The 25,775-nt window shown below is 34.6% G+C and overlaps 3 protein-coding genes, 1 non-coding gene and 2 pseudogenes across 8 annotated transcripts; 2 read left to right on the top strand and 4 right to left on the bottom strand.

Moving 5' to 3' along the window:
- Positions 1-1,922: 1,922 nt before the first annotated feature.
- On the bottom strand, positions 1,923-3,992 carry LOC104727107 (uncharacterized). Of its 4 annotated transcripts, none has more exons than XR_758163.3 (5): positions 3,449-3,992; positions 2,961-3,200; positions 2,535-2,654; positions 2,326-2,460; positions 1,923-2,219 (listed from the first exon to the last, which is right to left on the bottom strand). XR_758163.3 is itself a non-coding variant. In XM_087470922.1 (5 exons), the coding sequence occupies exons 1-3, from the start codon at positions 3,487-3,489 to the stop codon at positions 2,545-2,547; spliced, it is 396 nt and encodes a 131-aa protein (XP_087327048.1). In that variant the 5' UTR covers positions 3,490-3,715; the 3' UTR covers positions 1,923-2,219; positions 2,326-2,460; positions 2,535-2,544. The 4 variants fall into 4 exon arrangements, 2 of the variants coding, with proteins under 2 accessions (XP_087327048.1, XP_010444420.1); XM_087470922.1 differs by having other exon boundaries at positions 3,444-3,715; XR_015570425.1 differs by lacking the exon at positions 2,535-2,654.
- Positions 3,993-5,503: 1,511 nt separating this feature from the next.
- On the bottom strand, positions 5,504-11,228 carry LOC104727106 (cellulose synthase A catalytic subunit 6 [UDP-forming]). The gene is made up of 14 exons (XM_087475059.1): positions 10,360-11,228; positions 9,806-10,001; positions 9,494-9,696; positions 9,286-9,391; positions 9,008-9,179; positions 8,637-8,903; positions 8,202-8,547; positions 7,880-8,017; positions 7,669-7,794; positions 7,341-7,553; positions 6,986-7,262; positions 6,715-6,911; positions 6,274-6,624; positions 5,504-6,127 (listed from the first exon to the last, which is right to left on the bottom strand). Exons 1-14 carry the CDS (start codon positions 10,438-10,440, stop codon positions 5,546-5,548), a joined length of 3,255 nt encoding a protein of 1,084 aa, XP_087331185.1. The 5' UTR covers positions 10,441-11,228; the 3' UTR covers positions 5,504-5,545.
- A 6,002-nt stretch (positions 11,229-17,230) lies between these two features.
- Positions 17,231-17,302, top strand: TRNAH-GUG (transfer RNA histidin (anticodon GUG)). Its single transcript has one exon. It is a non-coding gene; the product is annotated as a tRNA-His (tRNA).
- Positions 17,303-17,334: 32 nt separating this feature from the next.
- Positions 17,335-19,497, bottom strand: LOC104727105 (uncharacterized). Its single transcript, XM_010446116.3, has 8 exons — positions 19,214-19,497; positions 18,764-18,866; positions 18,563-18,670; positions 18,360-18,469; positions 18,141-18,248; positions 18,003-18,048; positions 17,771-17,902; positions 17,335-17,674 (listed from the first exon to the last, which is right to left on the bottom strand). Exons 1-8 carry the CDS (start codon positions 19,423-19,425, stop codon positions 17,591-17,593), a joined length of 903 nt encoding a protein of 300 aa, XP_010444418.1. The 5' UTR covers positions 19,426-19,497; the 3' UTR covers positions 17,335-17,590.
- A 261-nt stretch (positions 19,498-19,758) lies between these two features.
- Positions 19,759-20,263, top strand: LOC104727104 (egg cell-secreted protein 1.5 pseudogene; annotated as a pseudogene).
- Positions 20,264-20,568: 305 nt separating this feature from the next.
- On the bottom strand, positions 20,569-23,130 carry LOC104727102 (uncharacterized; annotated as a pseudogene). Its single transcript, XR_015571090.1, has 2 exons — positions 21,690-23,130; positions 20,569-21,587 (listed from the first exon to the last, which is right to left on the bottom strand). The product of XR_015571090.1 is annotated as an uncharacterized LOC104727102 (transcript).
- Between the last annotated feature and the right edge of the window lie 2,645 nt (positions 23,131-25,775).

Here is a 25,775-nt window from a genome sequence, read left to right as displayed (position 1 = left end):
GTGTAATAGAGGATTATTACATAGAGGATTATCTATATTATTACATAGAGGATTATCTATATGTAATAATAATGTAGAATGGTACGAAAAGGTACCAAAATTGTATCTATTTAACATGATTTTATTAAATATTTTTTAAAAAATATAAATAGTGATCTTTAAGGTGATTTCATGATTTTAGGAGACAAACAAATGAATAGTAGTTATTTGTTTTTAATCATGTACACTTATGTTAGACTATTTGAGTTAATTGAATATAACTCTAGAAACTGTGGCCACTTGTTGTATAGAATATCCAAACAATTGGCAATTTGACATCGCAACTTGATAGTTTATTCAAAGGCTGTATGAGACAAAACAATTAGGATTTAGTGATACATAAAAAATAGTAATGCGTTATATAAAAATTAATATATAGTTAGTTTTTAGACATAATTAACCAGAGCTTATTTGTACGGATAAGTAATGATAATTATAGTTAACAGCTACAAACCACCCGCTTAGTCGCATACAACACGTGATGACGCAATCATATATTAAGAAGTGGGAAACAGCATACAAAACCTTTACTTCTGCTGTGCTTTGAATAAATTAAATTACATACATAGTTTATTTTTGGTTAGAGGATCTAAAGGTCGAAACTAAAATACATAATAGTAATTAAATTAAGATTTGAAAAGGTGTTCTCGACATGAAATCGGATTCTACTATGTTCTTTTCCTTTTTTAATGCTAGCTACTATATAAATATGAACTAAGCCAAAACAAAAACAACTAATAAACCATTAATTTATCTAACCCAAAATGTAAGACAAACGACATAAACGTTGCATCTTTGAGATTCTTAATTTATAGTTTTATACTATATTATATAAACATTATGTTGATTACTCGATTCATTGTATCTACCACAAAGTTTAATATTTTTGATATATGAATGAAAAAGAATTCCGATTTGGGTTCTTACTAATTAGGTAACGTATTTTCACTTTATTTCAAAAATTATAATCTCATATATATATATTTATAAAACCCATCTGTAAATACATGCAAAGGCTCAGTCTTATTAAGCATTCACAGAAGTACTGACAATCAAAGTCTACTATGGAGTTCTACAACTTGTGGTATATATGTATATATAAAAACAAATATTAATACTTGTAAAACTTTTGATTGGACAAAAAAGAACTATTTGATGAAAATAGTATTGAAAATGTATATACAAAAAACAATCATTTTGATATATACATAGAGAAAAGCTATTCAGTCATATTTAAAATTAAAATACCCAACTGAAAATTTTAATTTTAAACTTAGGCGCTTTCGAATTGAAGAATTTGTGTAACCATTCGAAGTTCTAACCATATATATACGGCATCATTATGATCCTTGTGTTTTTTTCCATAACATCAAACTATATGGATATTTCAATCTCTATTAATTAAGTCAGACATATTTTCAAGTTAGAAGACCGCATGCATATCAAGAAAATCCAAGGTTTTTGAAAATTATTATTTTCTAGATGTTCTCGCCTACTAGTGGGCTTGTAGACCAAGTCTTTACAGCAAAGAAAACTTAATCTACTATCTGATCAGCTGATTAAATCTTTATTTACTAAAATGTTACCAACGAAAATGAAATAGTAATGCGAAGGTTCTGTTCTCTCTTTTTTTTTCAGTGATTATATCAGGTCGAAATGCAAAGCAAAGTTTACGTTTTAAAACGTAGATTTATCATTCCAATTTTTTATAACGGTATAAACCATAACAGCATCATTACTCCAGTCCTCCTCGTAAGTTACTCAGAAATTAATTTATCATATAATTAATACTAAACTAATTAAAGCAACTCAGTTAGAACTTAGTGAAAATTATCCCTCCACTAGAGTACTCCAAATAAGGTTATTCAACCATTTAAATAATATTTTTAAAAATTTTGTTTATTAATTATCAAATTTTAATTATCTAAAATGATAAAACAAATTTCATACTGAACAACAATCTTCAAAAGAACAATTTCATATTGCCATTCTTCTATGATTATAACTTTCTTTAAATTCTCGTTTACAGAATGGAGGAACTGCATTGAATCAGCTAGAAGGAAGAGTAGGAATGTGGGTCAATACTGCACTGGGAACTCGTATATCAAACCTGCTCGGTATCAAACTTGCTCGGTACCAAGATTGTCAACCAGTTTATGATACTGAAGACATCCTGCACACTGCAAAAGGAATAATAAAAGCAATTAATCAACCAAAAGCATCTCTCTTGGACAATTAAGAAAACATGTGGTGTGCACAAATTGGGAAGCAGAATCAAAGACACACCTAGACAAAGACAAGGCCACGTTCATGAGCATGTCGATTGATAAGCCGCTTAGTTCTTTCTCCACATAAATTGCAAGTAAACTCCACTTGCAAACTTCTTCTCGGTAGTTTAATATCCACAGAAGCAATCTGACCCTGCATAATAACAACAACCAAAGTTTCAGCGAGAAAGAAACATACAGAAACAACATTAAAAGACCCAATGATACCTCTATTGAATCATTCATATAAATAGGCCACAGGAACATGAGGAGGATCATTCGAGAAAGGGTACACCACATTCGTATAAATAGGCCGATCAAATCCATGACACTGCCAGTTGGAAGGTACTGTAGAACGAAGGAAGTAATTCAAAATTTGCTAGACACCAGAAGATTATCAATAAAACCAACTCTCACGTTCTGTTATACAAGTGAGACTTCTAAGTTGAAACACAAGTTATAGAACAATAACCAGTAATATATTGGCGGAACCAACTCTCAAATTACAGAACTATAACACCATTAACCATCTGAAAATCTAGTTTTAGTCATGACTAATATACCTCACTATTACACCTTCAGTATTATTCTAAGCATTACAAGAATACACGACAAGCTACTACTATAATTGTATAGAAAGGATTAGAAACTGACCGGGTAAAGCGCTCCAATCTGAATCAGGAAATGCAGCATCATAAAACTTGTCTGGAACATTTGCAGGTTTAGGTGCCAAGAAGAACTTCCAGTAACCAGATAAAGACTTAACAAAGGGCAACCCGTCGACCCAAAAAGCAGCACTATCGAGAGCAGCTTGAACAACATCATCATTCCAAACAGCAGATTTTGATACGGTGAGATCCACGTTATTCCGCTGATACCAGTACCTCAAAGAACCTATAACAATCATACCAAATTTTGAATTCCCTTTTTCACTCTCCACTGAGTTACTAAATAACAAGTTAAAACCACACTCAATGATGTGTGAGAGATGATCTCACTGACCGTCGGTCAACATTTACTCTGCAAAAGGTCTTAGTGACCGACATGATCATCCCAATCTACGATATCATAATTAAATCCTAACGATGTCATATGAAAGGATAAATAAAAAAGAAGGCGAGAGAGATGAAGAATAACCGAACCGTCTTCGTCGATTTATAATGCCGTCGCCTCCGGTGACCATCAACCCTCCAGATTTAGCCTAAAAATTCAACGGATTTGATGTGAATCGATTGAATTTCCAGATTTTCGGACGAATCGTCTCTTCCATCGCCTTTCCGAGAGAGAAGAGACAGAGTCGGGGAAGAATGAAAGAGAAATGGAAAAAAAAAAACTTTATATTTATGAATGTACCAATGGAGATCCACCCAGGAAGTTGCTTAATTTCTTCCCAAAGTAACGATACTTTCATTTTTTGTCTCAGAAATGGGTTTTTAAATAGGATTTTGGGGCCCAACACTGAGAGTACCCCTAAAAGTACTCTCCGGTAAAGATGGTCTAACTATTCTTAATAACAACCCAAAGACACATACACGTCTCATACACAAAACTCGTCCCGACCCAAGAGATTCAACACATTAATGATACATCACATTCACATACATATTGCGAAAGGACACAAGGTAGTTTAGGAAAGGACAGAAATAGTTAAAGAGCAAGTTAGTTTCACATATCTTCTTCTTCCTCTTCTCCTATTTGGATTTCGCCATCGACTTTAAAATAAAAGACACAAAAACTAAGATGTGTCTAACACGTGGCAGAATATGGCTGACTTTGCCTAAGAAAGTCATAAAACACTCAACACCGACAAGTCAACCACTATTTTATTTTGTTCAAACAGTCAAACTAAAAATATCACATCATACTTTAATGATAAGTACAAGTATTATTAATAGATTCTTTTAGTAACAACATTCCATAAAATCCTTATGCTTCCGTATCATTTACGTACTATATGACCCGTATCGACCACATTTCTATTTTCAGCCGCCAAAGTAACAGTAGACATTTATCTACGTTTTACACACACACAAACAGAGATCAGAGTAGTTTGATGAAATGTGACAAAAATTATATCTATTTGGAGACATTTGATAGCATCATAAGGATATACAATAGACTGAATGAGTATTTGTAAGGATGACAAGTGCATTATAAGAAAGAAAAAAGTTACAATTTTTTTTAACCAAAGAGTCTCAGTGCTGCAGAATCAAGAAACAGAGATAATATGTAAATACGAGCCGGGCCATATTGGGCCTGTATAGTACTATTTTGGGCCACTCAGCTAAGTTCGTAATTTCTAATTTTATAAGTTATATAAGAATTTAGTACAAAAGGCATATATCCAACCAAGGTTGAGGCCAGAGTTGGAGACATAAGCAGAGGAGCTTAGATAGTTTGATGGACCACTCTTGTCACTTGCAGTTTTGGGTATAAGAAAGTGGTGTATGAGATCGATTCCAGAGAGTTGGAAAAGGCATTCTTGGAGGCCCCAGGGAGGAGTATGGCCTTTGCTTAATCAAGAACCTGCTTTCGTAACACTCAAGTTTGTGTTCTACTTCTACGGTTCTACCCAAGAGGATGAAATGAAGCGCCAGATCAGAGTTGTTAAGGATTTTTTTTTTCTTTTACGAATTATAACCTTAGGCTTTACTCTTTTGTGCAACATTGAGTTCAATCTTATGTAGAAGTTATGTTGAGCCCAAAAAAAAAAAAAAGACATCAGTACAAAACATTTTTGTGGCGCTTCCAAACATGATTTAACCGCAGCATTCGCAAATACCATGCGTTTACAGGCAAATCAATCAACTCTTAACTCAAGAATAGCCTTAACGAAATCAATTTCTCAAACAAGAAAGATAACAACAGAGAAAGTCACTTTTTTTTAATGAAAATAAATTAAAGTTCTTTTATCATAAAAGATTACAAATTGAAACTCCTCTTATGTAATATTCAAAAGAGATCAGAAATATTCAATTAAAGAATAATTTGACAAATCTTTTCTCTCACCACCAAAGAACAAAACAAATAGACAACAACCTTCTTTTTTTTTTCATCTATATCTACAACACATTCTTGCAAAAAATAACAATCTCGTAACAAAATTAAATTCTTTTTTCTTTTTCATCATCTAATGAACACAATGAAGGAGTCTTTAGAGGTAAACAATATCTCTCTTACTTACCTCTCTTGATCCGTGGGAATTAAACCATTTTTCACCAATTGATCCATCAATCAAATCACAAGCAGTCTAACCCGCATATCTCAAGAATAGGACCGCCTTTGGCCACAAACGGATTAACCCGAACCCAAAGAAGTGTAAGAATCGAGGCGAGGAGGATGGACCAGACAACAATAATGGTCGGCATTCTATCTTGTTTCCCAAGCAAACCTTTAAGGAATGGGTAAAGATGAATGATGACCCAAAGTGCAAAGAACAATCTCCCGAAAAGCGGTCCCCACGAGTCATATCCGTTGCTGATGGCATCAGAGATTCCAACTATGACTCCGATGACGTTTATGATGAGAAGAGTCGTTGGAGGGATGAGAAGAGAAGTCCATTTGAAGAGGTAAAGGTCAGAGAACTCGCCGTCATCAGCTGCTTTTGATGTGACTGTGAAGTTAGTGTCCACACCAGCAAGAACCTTGAGGAGACCTTGGAAGAGAGCAAACAGATGCGCGGAAACACCACCAATGACCCAAAACTGTTCGTTTCTCCACCAATCATCGATCCCAACTTTGCCCCATTGCATCTCAAGTATACCCGTTACTGCAATCGACGTGAAGAGCGCCATGAAGAGGATACTCGCATAGTTGCTAATCTGCAAAAAGAAGGAACAAGAACCGTTTTCCAGTCGTAAACACACAACTTGGAATAAAGATTCAAACTTTGAGAGCTCAAGATGATTCTTTAACCCTGAGGACGATAAATTTACTAAAAAAAGTAGAATAAAGATGATTGTTTTACCTCGGGAACAATAAATTTTCCAGTGAGAAGACAGATGGCGGGGAGAGAACAGTAAACAATGAGGGGGAGAGAGGTCCATGGGTAAACCACGGAGTTAATGTAGGACAACCTCTCAAGCCATTTCAAACCACCTCCATAACCATACCAAATAGGACAATGCCTACTCAAGAAAATCTCAACTGACCCAAGCGCCCATCGAAGAACTTGATGGAGACGATCTGAAAGATTGATTGGAGCTGATCCTTTGAATGCCGCTAACTTAGGTGTACAATAAACAGACCTCCAACCATGAGAATGCATCTTGAAACCCGTAAGAATATCTTCTGTAACAGAACCGTAGATCCACCCGATCTGAGAATATTTTTCACAAGGTTCATCATCAAAATCAAGAAGTATTGATTGCATAAACACAACAAAGGTTTAAAACAACCGGCTGCTTACCTCTTTTCCCCATTCAGTTTTATCTTCATATCCACAACTAATGACTTGGATGGCTTCTTTAAGCAGACAAGCTGGGCTTGCGTTTCTAGCCATCCCACCATGCTCCATACGAGCAGATGCAACAAAAACGGGAGACTGCCCAAATTTCTTCTCCAACTTCAATTGCATCGCCTCGGTTGATTGTTCTACATTAGAGCCTAGAGTTACAAAAATATATTAGTAAACCACCAAATACCGAAAGAATTTATAACAAACAGGATTAGTATTATACCTTTAGTGATGCTGCCCTCTTCAATATTTTCTAATGCGTGAATCTGCTTCGACGCTTCCCTATTCTTCTTCTTCTTATCCGCAGCCACTGTCTTTGCTTTACGGTTCTTTCTTGAACCACAACACATGAAACACCATTTTGGCCAGCAATTGCATGTCTTACGTGGAGCCTTCTTCTTCTTCGGTGCATCAAAGCCATAAAGCGCTTGCCTCCTGAAAACACAACCCGTCCCGACGTATATAGGCCCTTGTAGCCCATCCAAACCTTTCATATTGATCTGTAAAATAAAGATTCATCAGTTGGAAATATTCAGACATCTCAAGATATACAATAAGAAAGTGGTTGACAGACTTACATCAAAGAACACAACATTGCGATTTGAGTATCGATCGTGCCTATCAATACCATCGAATCTTTGAGGGAATTGAACATAACAGATTTTCTTTCCTGACTGAGGATCCATCATGAAACACATTGCTTCTCTAAGAGCTTTGCTATTGTTGATGTAGTGATCACAATCGACATTCAGAAGGTAAGGAGCATTTGATAGAACCCCCGAGACTCGAATCTTCAACAATTTTGTGTAGATGAATGAAGAGTTAGGAACCATTTCAATAAATGGGCAATGTATATATGAATTTACAAAGAAAAAGTTTTAGAGGTTTAAAAAGTAGATCATTTACCAGGGAATTCATAGCTCCAGCCTTCTTGTGGTGATCAAATCCTGGTCTCTTCTCACGAGAAACATAAACTAATCGAGGCAACTCATTGTTTTCGACATCACGAACACCGTCACTTCCAAGGAAGACCTTTAACAAGAAAACCAGTAAGGTTTAGTTATGAAGCACAACACATAGAAAGGCTTTCCAGAAATATGAAGCTTTTGAAACTTACCTGAATCATGCCGGGATGATCTCGCACACTATTACCGGGCCAAGGTGTACCGTCTTGCATAGTCCAACCATCCTCAGGCACTTTCTGTGCTGTCGCCACTAAAGCATTGATCTTTACTTTGAATTCTTCATAATCTCTCTGTCAAAACAGGTAAAACCACAAACTTTTAAATCAAATTTCAAAGCCACCATCTTCTTTTATAAGATCCCATATAACAGAAGACCGATCCTTTTCTCATGAAAAGTAAATTTCTAAAGCAAAAAACAAAAAGACCGAAACTTTCTCATCAAATCAAACTTACAAAGAAGAAAGAACTAGTTACCTTCATGGCTCGTCGCTCCCTGACAAATGCAGGATGAACTTTATTCTTTAAGTAGTCCATTTTATGGCAGAAATACCATTCAGGAGCACGAGGCTCGATACAGTATTTCTTACAGAAAGGAACCCATTTCCTTGCGAATTCCGCAGTCTCGGAAAGAGCTTCGAAAGTAAGCATAGCAGCACCATCATCAGATACATAACAAGCAACCTTATCGACAGGATAATCAACCGCAAGAATAGACAAGACAGTATTTGCAGTAATAAGCGGAGGCTCTTTCAATGGATCCACTGTACTGACAAATACGTCCACAGGGGATAGTCCTGACGGTTTTCCTTCTTTCTCATATCTGCAAACAAAAAATTAAAAAATTATATTCCCAAATACAAAGTTTTGATATTTTACAGAGTGTAATAACCCACAAGATTCAAGTAGTACCTTAATGAGAGTCGGTCCAAGTATGTTTCTCGCTCAATCGGGTACCATTTAGGGAACTGATCAAGAACCCATGAAACCGCAAACCATATCTCACATATAACAGAAATAAGCCACAAGGCGTATGCATCTTTGACAGGGTGAAGAATACGGTAGTGAAAAAAGAGACCAAGAATCACAAGACGTAGAACAATTAACATCCGGTATGGATTAATCTTGCTAGATTTGATTGGTATCTTCCTAGACAATGGCTGCCTTCCCTCATCCATCCTGAAAAGTAAAACAAAAAAAAAAAACAAAAACAAGATAAGCTTCATAGATATCATTGCAGTGGAACATGCCATAAACCAAAGTTTTCGTTTTCTTTGTCTTACATTGGGAAATCAGCATCATCGCCATCTTCAAAATCAGGATCTCCTTCATGCTTAACCACCTGAAGTTTCTCATTCTGCTTTCTCTTCCATTCCTCCATCCGATCTTTCCAAGCAACACTTCCATAACCATAAACTGCAAGATCTTTCTGAGGTACCATAGGTCTTGGATGTGCTGCAATTAGACAAATTAAAGCAATGAAAATGAAAACTCGGTAACCATAGACAAATAAAAACAGTTGTTCAATCAAATAGTAAACTTAAGTCGGAAGAACATTTACCAGCGACGGCCGGGTCAGCAAGAGAAACCGGATGAACTCTATTGCCATGACCACCAAGTGAAGGAGGAACAATAAGTGCATGTCTATCAGAAGAAATCTCAACGTCCTGTAATATAACACACAAGAGAAATCTGAGAGAGACTGTAGATAAAATAACTGAAGATGGGGTTATAGTTATACAATGTGGATAAATTATTCGACTTTTTACCTCATCGCCATAAGTAAGCAATGGAATCTGAGAGCCAGGTGGAGCTGAATCAAGATCAGACTGTGGGAAACCAGAGGTGCGACGAGAGATTGACATATTTTCAGAAACCTGATCAAATCTCATCCCATTGCTCCCATACTCAAACTCATTGTCTAAATCATCAATGTCATCTTCCTCTTCATCACCTTCAACCCTAGGACTTCCTAATAAAAGAAAGAACATAGACAAATAAAAATCAGAAAATCTTTAAACATTGGCAAACAAAAAACTCAAAAACAAATCACTCAAACAAACAAACAAAAAAAAAGAAACCTTTAAGACGTTTGTAACGGGTTTTGCATTGTGGACAAGCTTTATTGCCTTCTCGTCTCTCATACTCATAGCAAGGTCTACACACAGGGAAAGCACATTCATTACACGCCACAAAGGGTTCTCCATCCACAGTCAATTCGATCTCGTCTCTGCAGATTTGACATGTCTGTCCACTCAGCTCTTGCACTGATCTTATCTGCACATGAGTTAAAAAAAAAAAAAAATCTCAGATCACAGTGACAGTTTATCAAAACACTCTTAACTAAAGAATCAAGCTGGATCTCAAACCAGATTCACTAACTGATTATCATCGCAATTGAAGAAGAAAAAAAAAAATCCTTCCCACCGACACAAACAATTCTTGATAAAATTAGCAACAACGGTATACTAGTACTAAAAACCCCTAAATCTTAATTGATATCCATTGGTCAAGCCCAGATCCAGAAGAAGAAGTAAAAAAAGTGAAAAAGTCAGAGACTTTTTGCACAGAGATTGAGAAACCCAGATCAGATTAAAAAAAAAAGGAAATTGGGAACAATGGGGATGAATCTTACTCTGGCATTCTCATCGGCATTAATGAGGACAAACTCATTCCTGTTGTGAGAACCGGCGATTAAACGACCACCGGTGTTCATATTTTGGTCTGAACACAGACGGGCTAACACTATTTTGGGATTTTCACAGATCGATTTGAAAATGGGGCAGCAACTCAGTAAAGCTTGATTCTTAGAGATCCAGAGACCATAACAACAACAACAACAACAACAGAGGATGATACTACTCAGAGGCAAATCGGATTAAAAACACAGACTTTGATGGAAAAACAAAACAGAGATGAAGGGGAAAGGGGGGAATAGTGAGGGGAGTATTGTAGAAATGGTGATGGTATTGATTCAGCAGCAAGCCACAACCTTTCTTTTTTTTATTATTTTTTTTTTTTTCTTTGTGTATGGTATGGTTGGCCTCTCTCTCTCTCTCTTTCTCTGAAAGTGCACACAGTCACAGAAATAAAGGATGATTCAAGAGCGAGATAGAGAGAGAGAGAGAGAGTCAATGGTGGAGAGAGAGAGAGAGAGAGAGAGAGAGAGAGAGAGAGAGAGAGAGCGCAAGCTGCTGCGAAATAATGATTAAAGAGGGTAAGTAAAAAAAAAGTAAGTAAAGGCCAATTATTTTTTTAATTTTTAAGAAACGCGTGAGACGACGATGAAGATCAATTAATTAAGTGAGTATGTGTGTGATTTTAGTTAACTTAAATGGTCTGAGTTAATTAAAGGCAATTACATGTAGATGACTGAGGGAAACAAAAAAAAACAAAATATAACGACCCAAAGACGATTATTTTCTAACCAAAATTAGAGAAAAATTAATGGTAAATTAATTTTGTTATGTGGGACCCATTAAATCGGTGTATTACCTCTCCTCCACTCCACTTGTTGTATCAAAACTTCCAAAACTTACAGTATTTAGTTAGTCATTAATAATCACATTTAATTTCTCTTCCTCTTTTTTTTTTTTTCTTACTGGTAATGTGCAAATCACACATCTAACATTTATTTTGTCTCTGTGTATTTTAGCTCTTTTCTTTAATTTGTTTCTTTGTTAACAAAACCACTTATTTTAAGCGTATACTTCACTCTTCTTCTAAAAGTGTTTGATTTTGTTTCGGTTTTAATTAAAGTAGTGAAATCAAATCTTGTTTGAATTGATTTATTTTTTTACGGGTTAGTTCAGATCATATTTAAATATATAAATTCTTGACTTTTAGAACATAAAAAGGGTAAATCGTCTTAAACGAATTATAAAAACTCAGTTTGGTTTTGTATCTAGATTTTGAGCCACTTCAGACTGGATTAGCCAATTTATCTCTATTAATTACCCAATTATTAGCCGAGACTGTTTTTTATTCTCTAGAATATTATTTTCGGTTTAATTATTTGTCTGCGTACACTCACGTTCTTGCAACATGTGCAAGAAAATAATACTACACTTGTAATGAAGTATTATATATCTTAATGTAAGAATAACAAAAAAAAGTTACAATCAAGTTCTTTAAGTTATTGTCCTACTATGTAATAAATTCCTCTATAATTCTTTTTTTGCAGGGAGACTTGGAAATGTTGAGAAACAGATACAAATAGCCTATAGCCCTATAGGTCATTTACTCCGCAGACATAAAACAATAGTAATATGTAAGCATCGTGTCCAAGATCCTATCTTCTAGTTCCTTAATTTTTGTTTTCGTTCTAATTACGTTTTAATTTTAACATAGTGTAAGTTTAGTCAAAATGTGAACTTCTACGCACGGATCGTTCCATGGTTTTTGACTGCTGACTGCATATAGTTTTCACTTTCATCTTCCTCCTCTCATCCCTCTTATGTTTGCCTATAGAACTAGAACACGAAAAGCAAAGATGGATAAAAGTAAAACATGGTACATTTTATTGTTTGATCGTTTACCCTATTTATCAATCAATTAAGTAAAGCTTTCAGTAAATCGTATAAATATATATATATATATATGGATCCTCTTATTTTCTTTGTAACTGTAACGTTATATTGGGTTTTCAATTCATATCTCTGTCCACTTTTAAGTTTGTTCAACTTTGATCACACTATTTTGTTCAAATCCGTTCTGTCTATTTTACTATATTTTCTTGTTGTTCCATTTTAGATAACATGCTCTAGTTTATATTTGCTTATTTTTTTTATTTTAAATCTCGGCTTCACTCACCAAGTCGCCATATTGCTATTTTTTTTTTGTCCTCCGTGCTTAAATAAGAGAAAAATGTACAATTATTAAGACTACATATGTATGGTATCACATCACATATATATGCGATATGCCCATGTATGAATGTCTATTCTATATGTATACATTTGCCGACAAATAGTTCTCGATATATTTAGAAACAATATTTTACCAGTATATATTTTTTTTGCTTGTTGAGTTTTTAAAGTCTTGACGGAAAATAAAGATAATATTATAAACAAATTTGGAAACGTTATATATAAAGTTATATATAAATATATTATATGTATTAAAGAAACGATCAAACTTTAGTAGGTTACCACATCAAATGTCGTTTTCATGATTGCTTGAATGCTGTGTACTGTCTTCTCCAAGCCCTCGTGCCACATGTTCTTATAGAAACTGTCGGTGCCCTTATATTATTCTTTTCCCTATAATTATTCTATTTTTCAGGACTATACATACGGAAAATAAAATTTTAAGTTGTGTATAGTTTACATAACTTTTGCTTCTTTGGAAATTTACAACTATACCACTAAACTAATGCATTAAAAGAAATTGAGTTGGAGCATCTGGTCAACGTGATTAACGATTTTAAGTAGAACACACTAGTACCTTTTTGTTATATACAGTACTTAAAAAACTATAAATCAGGTAATTACGTAAGATTGGATTTACAGGAAACAGTTAAATATAAATATAATATTACGTAAAGAATAATATCTCAAAACTAACAATGTTTTTGTGAAAGTATCATGTTAATTCAACTAGTTGGATCGATGACAATTTACTGGTGTTGGACTGCTAAAAATACCCTCATCATTAATTTATTGAGTCTTTACTTAACAGAAAAGAAAACTATAATATATATATATATATATATAATAGGATAACATACATGAATATAGAATTATAGTATAGTAGTTACATATGAAATTCATGTTATATATATATATATGTATTAGTGCTAAAAATACCCCATCGTCAAATTTGAAGTTTTTTAATCAATTTTGTATTGTAAAATACGTTGGAATTTATAAACCATATTATAAATACTGTATTTGTGCGCAGTCATCTCGGTGTGAACAGGATTAAGTCTAAAACATGATGTTAATTTTTTGTTTAATAATTTTAAATGACATGGTGTAACTTATGAATTAAACCTACAATTAGTTTACTTGCAACTGATTCACAATCCATTTGTTGAACGAAGCGGAACATAGCCAATCAACGAGTGGCGAATACACCACCGTTTATGTGGGGTTTGTTTGTCGTTCACATGATTTTTTTTTTTTTTTTCTGATTTGCTTTTTATCTTCTTCTTCTTCTCAAAATCTAATTGTTTTCACTTTGTGGAAAAAAAAATCTAATTGTTTTCACTTTAAGATTACGCAATCAGAATGCATAGGCTAAGGTTGCACAGAAATTTACGCTTCATGATTAGCAAGTTCACAGACACATACACATATATGTTATATATATAATATAATAAATAATGCAAAATGTATACTGTATATTGAGTTACATATTCTTACTATATATAGTCTAATTTTGAGTCGTACATATCCATTGTGTGCATAGAAAATAGATGTATAAATTATAGGTCATTTGATATGACTCATATCTATGATATCATAATAATGTAGACACAAAAGTATAGTTCTTCCTTTGGATTAAGTTACATATATTGACATATATAAACAAGTTGGAAGATTAAATCTCGTTAATATGGTCTAAAATTGACTGAAAATAACTCAGTGTTGATATATAGTCATAGACAAGTGAAACACTCAGAGCTAGCGATATTGTTGTGTTGTTTCTTTAAGCAAAACAAAAATATATCTAATATATACCACCTATATAGAGCTTCCTTTTGTTTCCATTATTATTTCGTAAAGCAATTTAATTTTATTTAGAGTCCAAAATAAGAATCCTAATTAATAAAGTATTATATTTAATAATATTAATAAAATGCCATTGCTTTAGAAGAAAAAGGATCTACAAGAACAATGATTCACCAAAAAAATAAATGATTTATCAAAAATTATGATTTCGGGTTATTAATCCGAACAAAGATCAAGCTCTTTCCCTAAACGGAAACTCAAATGTAATTATGTATTTGGTCGAAGCACATAAAGAGTAATTTTCTTTACGTGTACATGAATTTTAGTTCAAACGATATGATTAATCTAAACACGTGTTGCATGACTCATTGGTGACTTTTTGACCCGGTTTAATTTACCATTTGTTTCTAGTAAAAGTGTAATCATAACTGCGAGATAGTGCGCAATGAGTAGCTTTCTAATAATATCTATTTTACCTTTTTCTACGCTGGCAATCTTGTTGTCGTTATTTTTACAATATTTTAACTATTATTGACGACCAAAAAGTGCATATTTACGACGTAAGATCAAAGTAAGAATGTGGTTTATTTTATAACTCTTCGGAGAATAACATGTTATATCCTTAAAATGAAAGACAACGACGAGGAAAAAAACAAAACAAAAGACAACAAATAAAATATACTACTTTCTATATTGGTAATTTTGTTGATGAACATTCATTTCTTTGGTTTTTAAAATTAATTAAAATAATTTTAATCTAAACTAATGATCAAAATACTCTAGCAAATAAATAAAACTAATGGTCAAAACAATGGCAAAATATGGAAAACTAGATATTCACCCGCGGTACACCGCGGTGCTATATTTTTTGTTTAGAAAAACAAAATAAAATTTATTTATTATATTAACTATATATGTAAATGATATCTTTTGTATTTTTAAATCTACTATAGTTTTACATTAATATATTATGTAGTGTATAATTTTTATTGTCTAAATGTAGTGGTTTATATGTAGTGTATAATTTTCATTGTCTACATTAAATTTAACCGGAAATCTTGGTTGTTATTATCGTATGTGGTAAATCAATTGTGTTTAATGTTTAGTACAGTTTTTTTAAAAATGAATTAATTAAATATAAAATATTTACTGCTAATGAGTGTTGGTCCAATAGTTTTGAAAATTTGAATAGAAGAAATTTTTTTTCAGTTAGATTCTAAATTTAATATTATTTAAAATAAAAAATAATTGTAAAATTTAATGCTAATGGTATTCCTTGTAAATAGGTATGAATTTATTTCATAATTGTTTCAAAAAATGTATATATAGATAGTTAGATACAACATTTTATTTCCTTGAACAAAATTAAAGTACTAATTTAAATTCTAATAACTAATTAGCTTTAATAAATAGTCAATGCCAGGTGTCGAAGGAATGCTCCTGTCGGTGGAGAGTCTAATGAGAGAAACTTAAGATTGGTAAAACCATATTATTAAGTATCATAAATTGATGTAATGTATACGGCAAAAATAGATATTATAATATAGATTAAGCGAATTTTGAAGAAAAGCCAGTTTGGTACACATGTATTTATAATTTTCTTAGATCTCTTAAAAATCGTCAAAACACACCAACATGCTCTATCAATCAATTCGTTTTTTTTTGTAATTATTTGTGGTTGCATTAACTTTGAAAAGTCATATTAATCCCAAATTTATCGGGAAAAAACAAACGAAAGTTTACAAAGATGAATAAAACAATATCGAACAGCTGTGAGATTGCTTTGTTGTACTTTTGACAACCAAACCAACAATAACAAAAAAAAGTCTAACTGGTCCGGATTAAGGAACTCTCCTTTCTCAGATTTCGGGCAGCTTTGAGATTTTTACGGGCAGCGGTCACGTTAGGTCTTCGCCTTTCGACAGCTCATCGCCAGTTTCAACTTTGCAAGTACAGCTCTTCAAAACTATATACTCGCTAGACAACTGGTTCGTTCTAAGAGTTCTGTAACCGTACGTCCCTTGATCAGATTCGGACCGAACACGCTTGTTTTCTTTTCCATGATCTAGTAGATTGTTCGGGTAAGATTAATGAGATGATTCGGACCGTATGTATATTTTACCTTTTAAGCTAAAAGTGGTGTTTACCGTTAGGGGAGCTAAAACCTACCGTTACAAATGAAACTTATTTAAATCAAAATCTTGAATCTCAATAGGGAAATAAATCTCATGTTTATATATATATATATATATATATATATATATACTTAATGTCGTAAACTGTAGCGATTATCGTTATTGCTTAATGTCGTCTAAAGTCTTTTTTTTTTAAATATTAGTTGGTCGGAAAAATGACTTTAATATGTCAAATTCTTGTATTTATTAAAAGATATATATCACTTGAAGGAAAGTGTTAATTGTGATTTGTGAAGTTGAATCTGTCTTCCTAATGAAAGTAAAATAACAGGACGGCGGATAAGAGATTAAATAGATATAATATGTGAAAGAACACATGCAAAAGATTGGTCTTAATATGCTATTTGCCATGTTCTTCTTCACTGCTACCCCCATATTTTCCAGCTATGTGATTATTCTCTTTTGCAAGTCATATATCAAAATCAGAGCTGCAGTTTCGTTTGTCTTTTTAAACGTGAGAATAATGGGAAGAAGAATAATAATCTTGAATTTCTATTTTGGTAGATTCAAAAGGTAAAGTAGGGAAAATATTTTAACCAAAAAAGGTTTTTTCTTTGATTCCAAGTCCAACCTGATGGGTAATCGAATAGTTAAAATTTACGGATTTATATTACTAAATTTGAAGGTTTCCACCAAAGTGGCTGTAGTTTAGTGGTTAGAATTCCACGTTGTGGCCGTGGAGACCTGGGCTCGAATCCCAGCAGCCACACCTTTTTTGATCCTCAAATATCTTTCCGTTCATTTTTTTTCATATATGGGCTTTCGTTTACTAAAGTCCATCCTTTTCTTTACGTCCTTTAATTTTTTTAAAAATTAGGCTTTTAGAATTAAACCAAGCCCAAAAGAGTTTCTTCGCGTGCAGGTAAGCAAATCTACAAAACATTTCACCTCCGAAAACAGGCTCTTGTATACAACAAACAACATACTCTCAAAATGTTAAAAAACTGAAAACATGGAAACAAGATTCGTCATAATGAAGAAGAATTTTTGTCTCTCTTCATTTTTTCCAGACACGAATTGTACCATCGACTGAAGAGGTCAACATACAGTCTTCTTTAGGGTGGTAACTCACGCTTGTCACCTGCCAAAAAAATATAACATATCCAAGAAAAAATCAAGATCAACACTTCTCGTTAAAGTTTAAACAGGCTATAAAAGCAAAGAAATGAATCTTTACCACTAAATCGTGAGCTCGAAATTTCGATACCACTTTTGCATCTACCAAATCCCAAAAGAAAACTAATCCGTCCTCTGATCCTCCGATTACATGTGCATCCGAATTAGTGAGGCAACAATCGGTTTTAAATGACTGTTTACACACAAAAACAAACAGTCATTAATGTTGTAACTAAGATGTCGTCAGCTATTATGAACTATAATTACATTTATCTTTTATACTAATGACCAACCTTCGAAATATGACCTCTATAGACTTGGAGTAGCTCTCCTGTGGTTCTGTAATTTCGAAAGAGACTCACAAGAATTAAGACACATCTGAAAGAGAAATTAAAAGTTTAGTTATTTACATAAAATTTCGTTTCTTTTACCTATCAAGTAGACGCAGAGTAGAATCCAAGCAACCAGCTAGAACACAGTTTCCATCATTTGATATTGATATACAATTAACTGGTTGGCCTAGGTTATCTGACATCTCCCTGATTCCAAGAAAAACAAAAAAAAATTCCCAATCAATTATTTGATACTCAGAACTCAGTAGAAAAAAAACAATACCAAAGTTTATTTTCTTGTATTGAGTTTATACAAACCTGCCAATACGCATGTCAAATGTGCGAACGGTTCCATCAACACTACCACCAATAATCTCAGTCTTTGTTAAAACAACAGACATGACTGTGTCCAAAAACGTATCAATGATCTGAGAAAACAATAAAAAACAGAAAAATCCAGTTAGATTTGGTTCTACATTATTGGCAGGATTTGAAACCACATAATACGAATGAAGTAAAACCTGAACAGGCTCAACACTGTGAGATCTGCAGTCCCAAACACGTAGAGAACGATCAAAACCAGCTGATACAACTACAGATGATGAATCATTGAACTTCACTGCATTAACCTGATAAGATCATTAGTTCATTAGAAGAACACAAATGATTAATACATATACGCAAACCAAAACCAAGGAGATACAGATTCCTAAGACATATACCTCTCCATCGTGACCACGGAATTTACGAATTACACGTCCGGTTGAAACATCCCAGTAATAAACTTGCCGATCACCACCGCATGAACAAAATTTGGCATTGTCTCTGTGATAAAAAATGAAACAAAATCATCAAAACATGAAATATACAAACAAACACACTCATCAATATTAGCCTCCACCACATATTTGCTTGACAATAATGAAACACAAACTCATAAAAATCTTAAATTTTTTCGTGTCTAATTCTAATATTTCTAACTGCAAGCAACAAAAAACCATAGAACTATGAATAAACAAACACTCTCATTCTAATGCTTCTACCACAGAACACTGATATTTACTTGACATTAGTATCAGAATCAAACTATTTGGACTATAATAAACTTAAACTGCACCAATTTGAATCAAAATCACGAAAAATTGGAAACGGAAAAAGAGCTGAGATCATACGAAGTAACATGAACGTCGCGGACTTCACGGCCATGGGATTTGTAGGTCTTGATCAGGATTCCACGGTGCGGGTTCCAGAGACGGATGGTCCGATCCTTGCCGCAGGTGAGAGCGTAGTTCCCGTCTCCGTTAAACCTCGCCGCTAAAACCGCTCCCTCGTGCCCTTTAAGCACGTGTGCCTCTTTCGTCGGCAGCTCCGCCGTCGCGCTCATTCTTCCTTAGTTCGCCTGAAAAACTTACAGCGTCGTTACCATGGAATGGGCTTATACTAAAACAATTAGTATATGATCTAAATATGATTTATAAAGCCCAATTCAATTGGCCCATTAGATATCAAGGGATACGAATACAAATAATAACGTAACGGATGATATTACTATAAAGAGTGCAATAAAGAGGGAAATTAATTAACCACGATCACTTCTGATAAATAGCACAAATTTACCGATTAACAAAAACTTCACAGCTTCCTTATTTTTAGTTTCTTCCACTATATATATAGGTGTCACATATCGTAGTCGTAGGCATACAACATCTCACACAAGTAAAGAAAAAAAGAAGCAATGGCTACAAAAACTACTTCAAAGCCTTCTCTTGTCACATTTCTAACGATCTCGTATCTCATATCGACCGTTCATGTCATCATCATGGTCGCCGAGGCAAGGAAGATCCAGGTCTCGACGCTGGCTACGGATCACTCCGGTGCGGGAAACTTAATGGATTGTTGGAACGCGGGGTTGGAGCTTAAGTCATGCACCGACGAGATCGTCAAGTTTTTCCTTAGTCAAATTGCTACGAATGGAGCGGCGGTTAAAGGTGGAATCGACAAAGATTGTTGTGGAGCAGTTGGGTTGATCGAAAAAGATTGTTGGTCCGTTATGTTTACTTCTTTAGGGCTTACGACTATGGAAGGGAATAATCTGAGAGAGTATTGTGATTTTCAGGCGGAGAAGTCGGAATGGTCTCCGTCTCCGGCACCTGAAACTTTCGCTTTGTCTCCCGTTGAGATTACGTACCCCGGACTTAATTAATAATTACATGGTTCCATATATTTTGCCTTTATAATTTACGTTAATAAAAGAGTTCACTCTTTCGGTGTTCTTAGCATTGAACTATACATTATATTATCTATTAACCAATGTATTGTGTAACATCATATTTCCTCACTATCGTAAGTTAAAATAAACAAATAATTAATATTAAAATGATACTTTTAGGTAAATATGTACGTCAATGCGATCACCGTGACGCATCATCGAGATATATTTTGGTAGCCATCGGGGTTAGATTTAGCAGACTCTGTTGCTGCTCTGATCGCTCCCGGTCCTGCTGCTGTGACCTTTGAGAGTACTGAGTACGTTGCAAATACATGGCGTTTTTTATTATTATTTTTACTCAAAAAGGTCTAATATAATCCTATAAAATCATAATCGAATGTGCCTAAATCGTAATGGACAGAACCAGCTAAACCAACACTACTACCAACTAAGTTATATAATCTAAAGACCTTAATCTTTAGCCGCCGGTTAAAACAAACTTCTTCAATTTTGAATCGCATGATGGTTTCTTTCTCAAGCTAATCAATATTCCTTCAACAAGCTTATCTTCACCAAAAGTCTCTGTAGGTTTCTTCTGCTTCTTGTCAGTGTCCCAAGAACCCAAAATTTGGAGTAAATCGCTATTTGTTTCATCTTCTTTCTTCCTTCCGTCGCCACTCTTTTCTAAAGAAGCTTCATCCTCCTCCGTCTCTGAGTCATCATAATCAGATGGCTCACTCTTACGAGTCTACTTGGAAACAGGACCAAGATCTTCGAATGAAGAATCAGATTCATATGGAACCGGGGTTGACGAAGGAACAATGTATCCTGATTCAATCCTAGCCTCAGGCATCATTTGTATCAAAGACTGAAGCTTCGGATAACCGAGGTTATGATATTCTAAACGGTATCCAAATCTTTCCAAAAAGTCTTTCTTCAAGTTACTCATGTTATAACCACCAGGGCTCTCCTCTGTTATCTTCTTTACCAACTTGTGACAATCCGCAATCACCTGGCTTCTCGATCTTTCTTTAGGTCTCTGGCTCATCATACCAATGTTCTTGGGAGTTATCTCACCATCTTCTTCTTTGTCTCGCATTGATCTTGACATATTCACAAATATCGATCTCAATCCATCCGTAGTAGGTGTATTGCTAACACAAAAGCTTTTCTCGGTGAACCTAGTTACTCTAAAAGGTAGAGCATCAGAAGAAGGGCTCTCTTTTATCCATTCCTTCTCTGATATTAACAGAGATACTAAATCAAGCATTTTGGATACATCGAGAGGTTTGAGAGATGAAGGTCCTTCGTCCTTCAGACTCTTAGCCAACGCTTCTCTGAACAAGTAATAAAACAAAGAAACTGGCAGTTAATTGGCTATTATTTCCCTGAAAAGCTAATGCAGAAACATCGCTAAGGGAAAAGAGAAGAATAAGAACCTTGAGATTGAGTGAGAAACAAGGACGAACCCTCTTGGAGAATTAATGAAAGATTCAACATCTTTCCAAAAAGAATCTTGTGCAAAAATGTCATTTACTTGATGAGGTTTAGTTGCTGCTGCATTGCTAACGTCTGCATTTCTTCCCCAAAAAAACTTGAATCTCTTTAGAAGTCGAATCACAAGCCCGGGACTCTTAGATTTTTCGTTGCCTACTTTAGTGTCTGCTTCTACCTCCTCAGCAGATTCATTAGATGTAGAAGATGCAATTCGAGATTCTAAGTCCTTATCCACCACATTTTCTTCACCAACGACTCCTTTCCCTTCGTCTCCATTTCCAGAAATATGTTTCTTTTCTTGGAGATGCTCTAACTCCATTTCAGGTGAACCAAACCATAGTCTATATAGCTTCTAACGAAATCCGTCTTTTTCCTCAGAAGAAGAAACATCATCAACAACAGTTAAAGCTAGCTGGTTTTGCTTCATGGATTCGTCTTTTGCCTTAACATCCACCTGCCTAATTACTAAAACAGACTCTGGAGAAGACTCTTGAGATTGAGAGGACTCTTGCACGTCTTCATCATTCTGTTTCATCTTCTGACACATCTTTTCAACACTAAGATTTTTGGGATTCTCACTACTTAACTTCGGCGCTGAGGCTTTGATATCCATATCTTGGTTAACAGCATGAATTAAAAACATACCATCTCCCACTGGAACAACCTGTAAGATCTTTGGCATAGATAACAGAAACCTCGAAAAACTCTTATATCCGTAAAAGTCTCTATCTAAAGATACTTTCCTCTTGCGCAGCTGCTCACGGAATTCAGTAATAGGTGCTCCCTTAGGATACCAACTCAATATCAAACCAATCTGCTTAACAACTTCTTTCGGGATACGACGACATGCCTTAGAAGAACCCGAATTCGCATTCGCTTCAAGCAACTCTACGGTTTTCACACTAGTAAAAGATACTACTTGATTGTTGTTGGTAGTGGGAGGTGTGGCTGTGGCAAATGGGTCAAGAAGAGGAGTTCTATAGTGACCATACCATGAATGATAAGGACCATCCGGTGGCTGGTTAAAGTGTTTACATGCTGTGTATTTCCCTCTAACTAAAGCATCCCAATCCCACATAATGGAAGCAGCACTACACAACACACCAGGCGTAGCTTCTTCGTATCCCGCGAGCAAAATGTTGTAATTGCTCATCCTCAATCTGTGTAGCACACTCGCGAAATCACTGTCGCTTGAGATTAGGAAGAGATGAGCAGGAGGTGGATTTTGACTAACCCAACACATCAGATCTGTAATCAAAGATCTATCCGTACTGTTCTTCCCACCTGTGAAATCACATCACATCAAAAAAAAGTTTTAAGTTTTTTTCTTTCCCAATCAGTTAAAAAAGCAAGCTTTGCATAGAGATGACCTTGAGGAACATGAGTGAGAGTGATTCCAGTAGCGGAGAGAGCTTCTTGGTTAGTTCTAGAGAGCTGGATTAAGTCTCCGAAGGCTGTGATTGTGATGGGTCCTTTGATTCCGCTCTTTCTAACGGCGGATGTGATGGTTTGAGACAATTTGAAGACATTCGTACCCGCCGGCAAATGGCAGTTTTCGAAATCCCACCACACCGGAACCCTAACACTCCGTGACTCCTCGTCGTATTGAGGTCGTCTTGTAGAAGTAAAATGACCGAAGCCGGAGCTATAAGAAGAGAATCTCGCGACCAGCACAGAGATCGCTTGACGCGGTAATGGCGGCAGCTCGACGACGGAGGTGGTGGAAGAGGAAGCTGCGAGACGGAGGAATGCGGGTTTAAAAGACCCGAATTGCATGATTAACTCAGGAAACGAGTAGGTTTCATGTGCGATTGTAATGGCGGAGATGAGTTTTCATTGAACTGAGGGTTTTAGCATTGTTAAGGAGTTTGAGGAAGATGAAGAACAGAGAACTAAAACCCATACTCACGTGCACATCACGTGATTTATGACTCACTATGGGCTTTGGTCTGCGAAGCCCATTACGAGTTTTCTTTCTCGTCTATTTATCTATTTAACTCGTATTGGCCCAATTAAATTACGATAAAGGGAGAGACGTGTTCATTCACTTTTTAGGATATTGGAGCTAGCTTTGTGCCGGTGTAGAAATTTTAATGCAAACGTTTTGAAATTTGTGAAGTAGACGAAAACGATAGCTCTTGAGTCTTGCCTCCTCGTTTTGACCAAACCATGATTTGTTTTGCTTTTTCTTCTTTCGTCTGACTTTTTCTTTTTTTGAGACGGTAGGCTTTGCTTTAAGATGTTGAGGAAGAAAAAGATCGGAGATGCGTATATTCCTTGAATTCATCATTCATCTCAATATCTCATTATTGGGTCATATGTTTGTTTATTAAACATTACGGTTAATTTTTGTTTCTAAGACCAAATCCAGCAGAAAGAAACATTGATGATTGCTCAATAAATTAGTGACAAGTGTCACTTTTTAACTTAAAAATGTTTTTTTAGTTGGTCTGTTGAGCAACAGATCTTCTCTTTTCCTTTTCTCTCTTCATTTTATTATCTTTTTAATAAAAACATCTCATATAGAAACTGGCTGGACATGCCCTAAATTACTGATATTATCAAATAATAATTAAAGGTATATAAAAAAACGAAAGAGTATTGCTTAGGATGAGACGTCTGTTTATTGATGCAAGTGGTTTTTCCTTTTTCTATTGTACTTTTTAATTTAGTTAACGACCGAAAACACTTACTAATGCAGTAAACGGGGAAAGGAGCTTAAGAGTTAAGAGAACACTTGCGTAGTCAAGATGGGAGAGATAAGAAAGTAAAGTATCATTAGTTTGAAGACTATCTTTTAAATTTTGAATTACGTCTCTGTCATAGCTTGTAATCGTCATTAATTATGCATTTTAATTGAAAGTCCTTTATCAAAAGAAAATAAAGAAGACTAATATTGACAAACAATTAAACGTAGTATTCAATACATGTTTATCTCGATGGCACCGACCCTTCGGAAAGGTCCCGTGCGATATAGATTCGTGGATCGTTCTGATTATGAGATTTTTATCTTTACAAATACAATCAGCCAATCCATTACTTGATTAGTGAAAAAGAAACTCCTAAGAAATAAATTGTAGCCATGCATATATATCCAGGTCAACAATTTTAGCAAAGTAAAATGTGGCGTTTTAGGTTTTCCAGGTTTTTAATGTTGGTTTCAACGACCCAGCAGCACCAGCACATGCTCTATTTAGACACCAAAATTAATAAAATGTGGATATTTTCTTAAAAAAGGGGAAAAAGGGACAAGAAAAGCTAAAACTTTATGAAGTAATAATATATGGATTGATTAGATTAGTTTTGCATGGCCATAACTCGTGATGACCTGGACGTATGCGGGTTGTACAATCACCATCTACTTTTGTTTTCTATACGTTACACCACATGTTTATGGGTCACCAAACTCGTTGGTCCTTTTATTTTGTTTTCTAACTTTTACAGTTTCTTTTAAAAAAAAAAATTGATTCTCCTATCTTTATACTAAGATATTGAGTACTATCGGATATCTCCCAAGGGACAGCTTATTTTTAGTTAGGATTCTATGTTATGGGTCATGAGTAAGTCTATAAAACCAGATAGTCTTCAATTATCATTAGGCACAAAAAGCATCATGAAACTTGAACTGTTCCTAAATTTCTCAACTAGTCGTCAAGTGCATGAATTATCTATCTAGCTATAACCAATCACATTGCGTATCAATTTCGAACCTCTTTTTGACAATCAATAATGAACTTCCACTTTTTTTAATGAACGAACGTATTACTTAATTTACTTTACGCACTGCACATGTTTCACGAATCGTCCAGGTCAATCAGATGTTAGATATGACTGTTTGAGTGGGAGTGGAACAAGAGGAATTCGATTAAACTATATATAGTTGAGCAAGTTTACTATACGTTTTTACCAAAAAAAAAGAGTTCACTATTGGTTTTACTATACGAGTAAAAAGTAAAGTCTTTTACATTAATCAACTATGCAAAGCATCATAATGACGTAATTGATTTTTTATTTTAATCGTTAAACGT

The sequence above is a fragment of the Camelina sativa genome, chromosome 11, assembly GCF_030686135.1.
Source record: "Camelina sativa cultivar CO46 ecotype springtype chromosome 11, ASM3068613v1".
Taxonomy (NCBI): domain Eukaryota; kingdom Viridiplantae; phylum Streptophyta; class Magnoliopsida; order Brassicales; family Brassicaceae; genus Camelina; species Camelina sativa.
This window is presented reverse-complemented; position numbering and strand designations above follow the sequence as displayed.

Coding starts and splice junctions, on each gene's coding strand:
- LOC104727105 (XM_010446116.3), bottom strand. CDS start 19,425: ATGAGCGCGACGGCGGAGCTGCCGACGAAAGAGGCACACGTGCTTAAA. Junction 18,049..18,140: donor ACTCTGCGTCTACTTGATAG/GTAAAAGAAACG, acceptor TCGAAATTACAG/AACCACAGGAGAGCTACTCC. Junction 17,675..17,770: donor TTCGAGCTCACGATTTAGTG/GTAAAGATTCAT, acceptor TTTTTTTGGCAG/GTGACAAGCGTGAGTTACCA.
- LOC104727107 (XM_087470922.1), bottom strand. CDS start 3,489: ATGGTCACCGGAGGCGACGGCATTATAAATCGACGAAGACGGTTCG. Junction 3,201..3,443: donor AAATCGACGAAGACGGTTCG/GTTATTCTTCAT, acceptor TGATTGTTATAG/GTTCTTTGAGGTACTGGTAT. Junction 2,655..2,960: donor AGATTGGAGCGCTTTACCCG/GTCAGTTTCTAA, acceptor TTCGTTCTACAG/TACCTTCCAACTGGCAGTGT.
- LOC104727106 (XM_087475059.1), bottom strand. CDS start 10,440: ATGAACACCGGTGGTCGTTTAATCGCCGGTTCTCACAACAGGAATGAG. Junction 9,392..9,493: donor TGCTTACTTATGGCGATGAG/GTAAAAAGTCGA, acceptor GTTATATTACAG/GACGTTGAGATTTCTTCTGA. Junction 9,180..9,285: donor TGCTGACCCGGCCGTCGCTG/GTAAATGTTCTT, acceptor GTCTAATTGCAG/CACATCCAAGACCTATGGTA.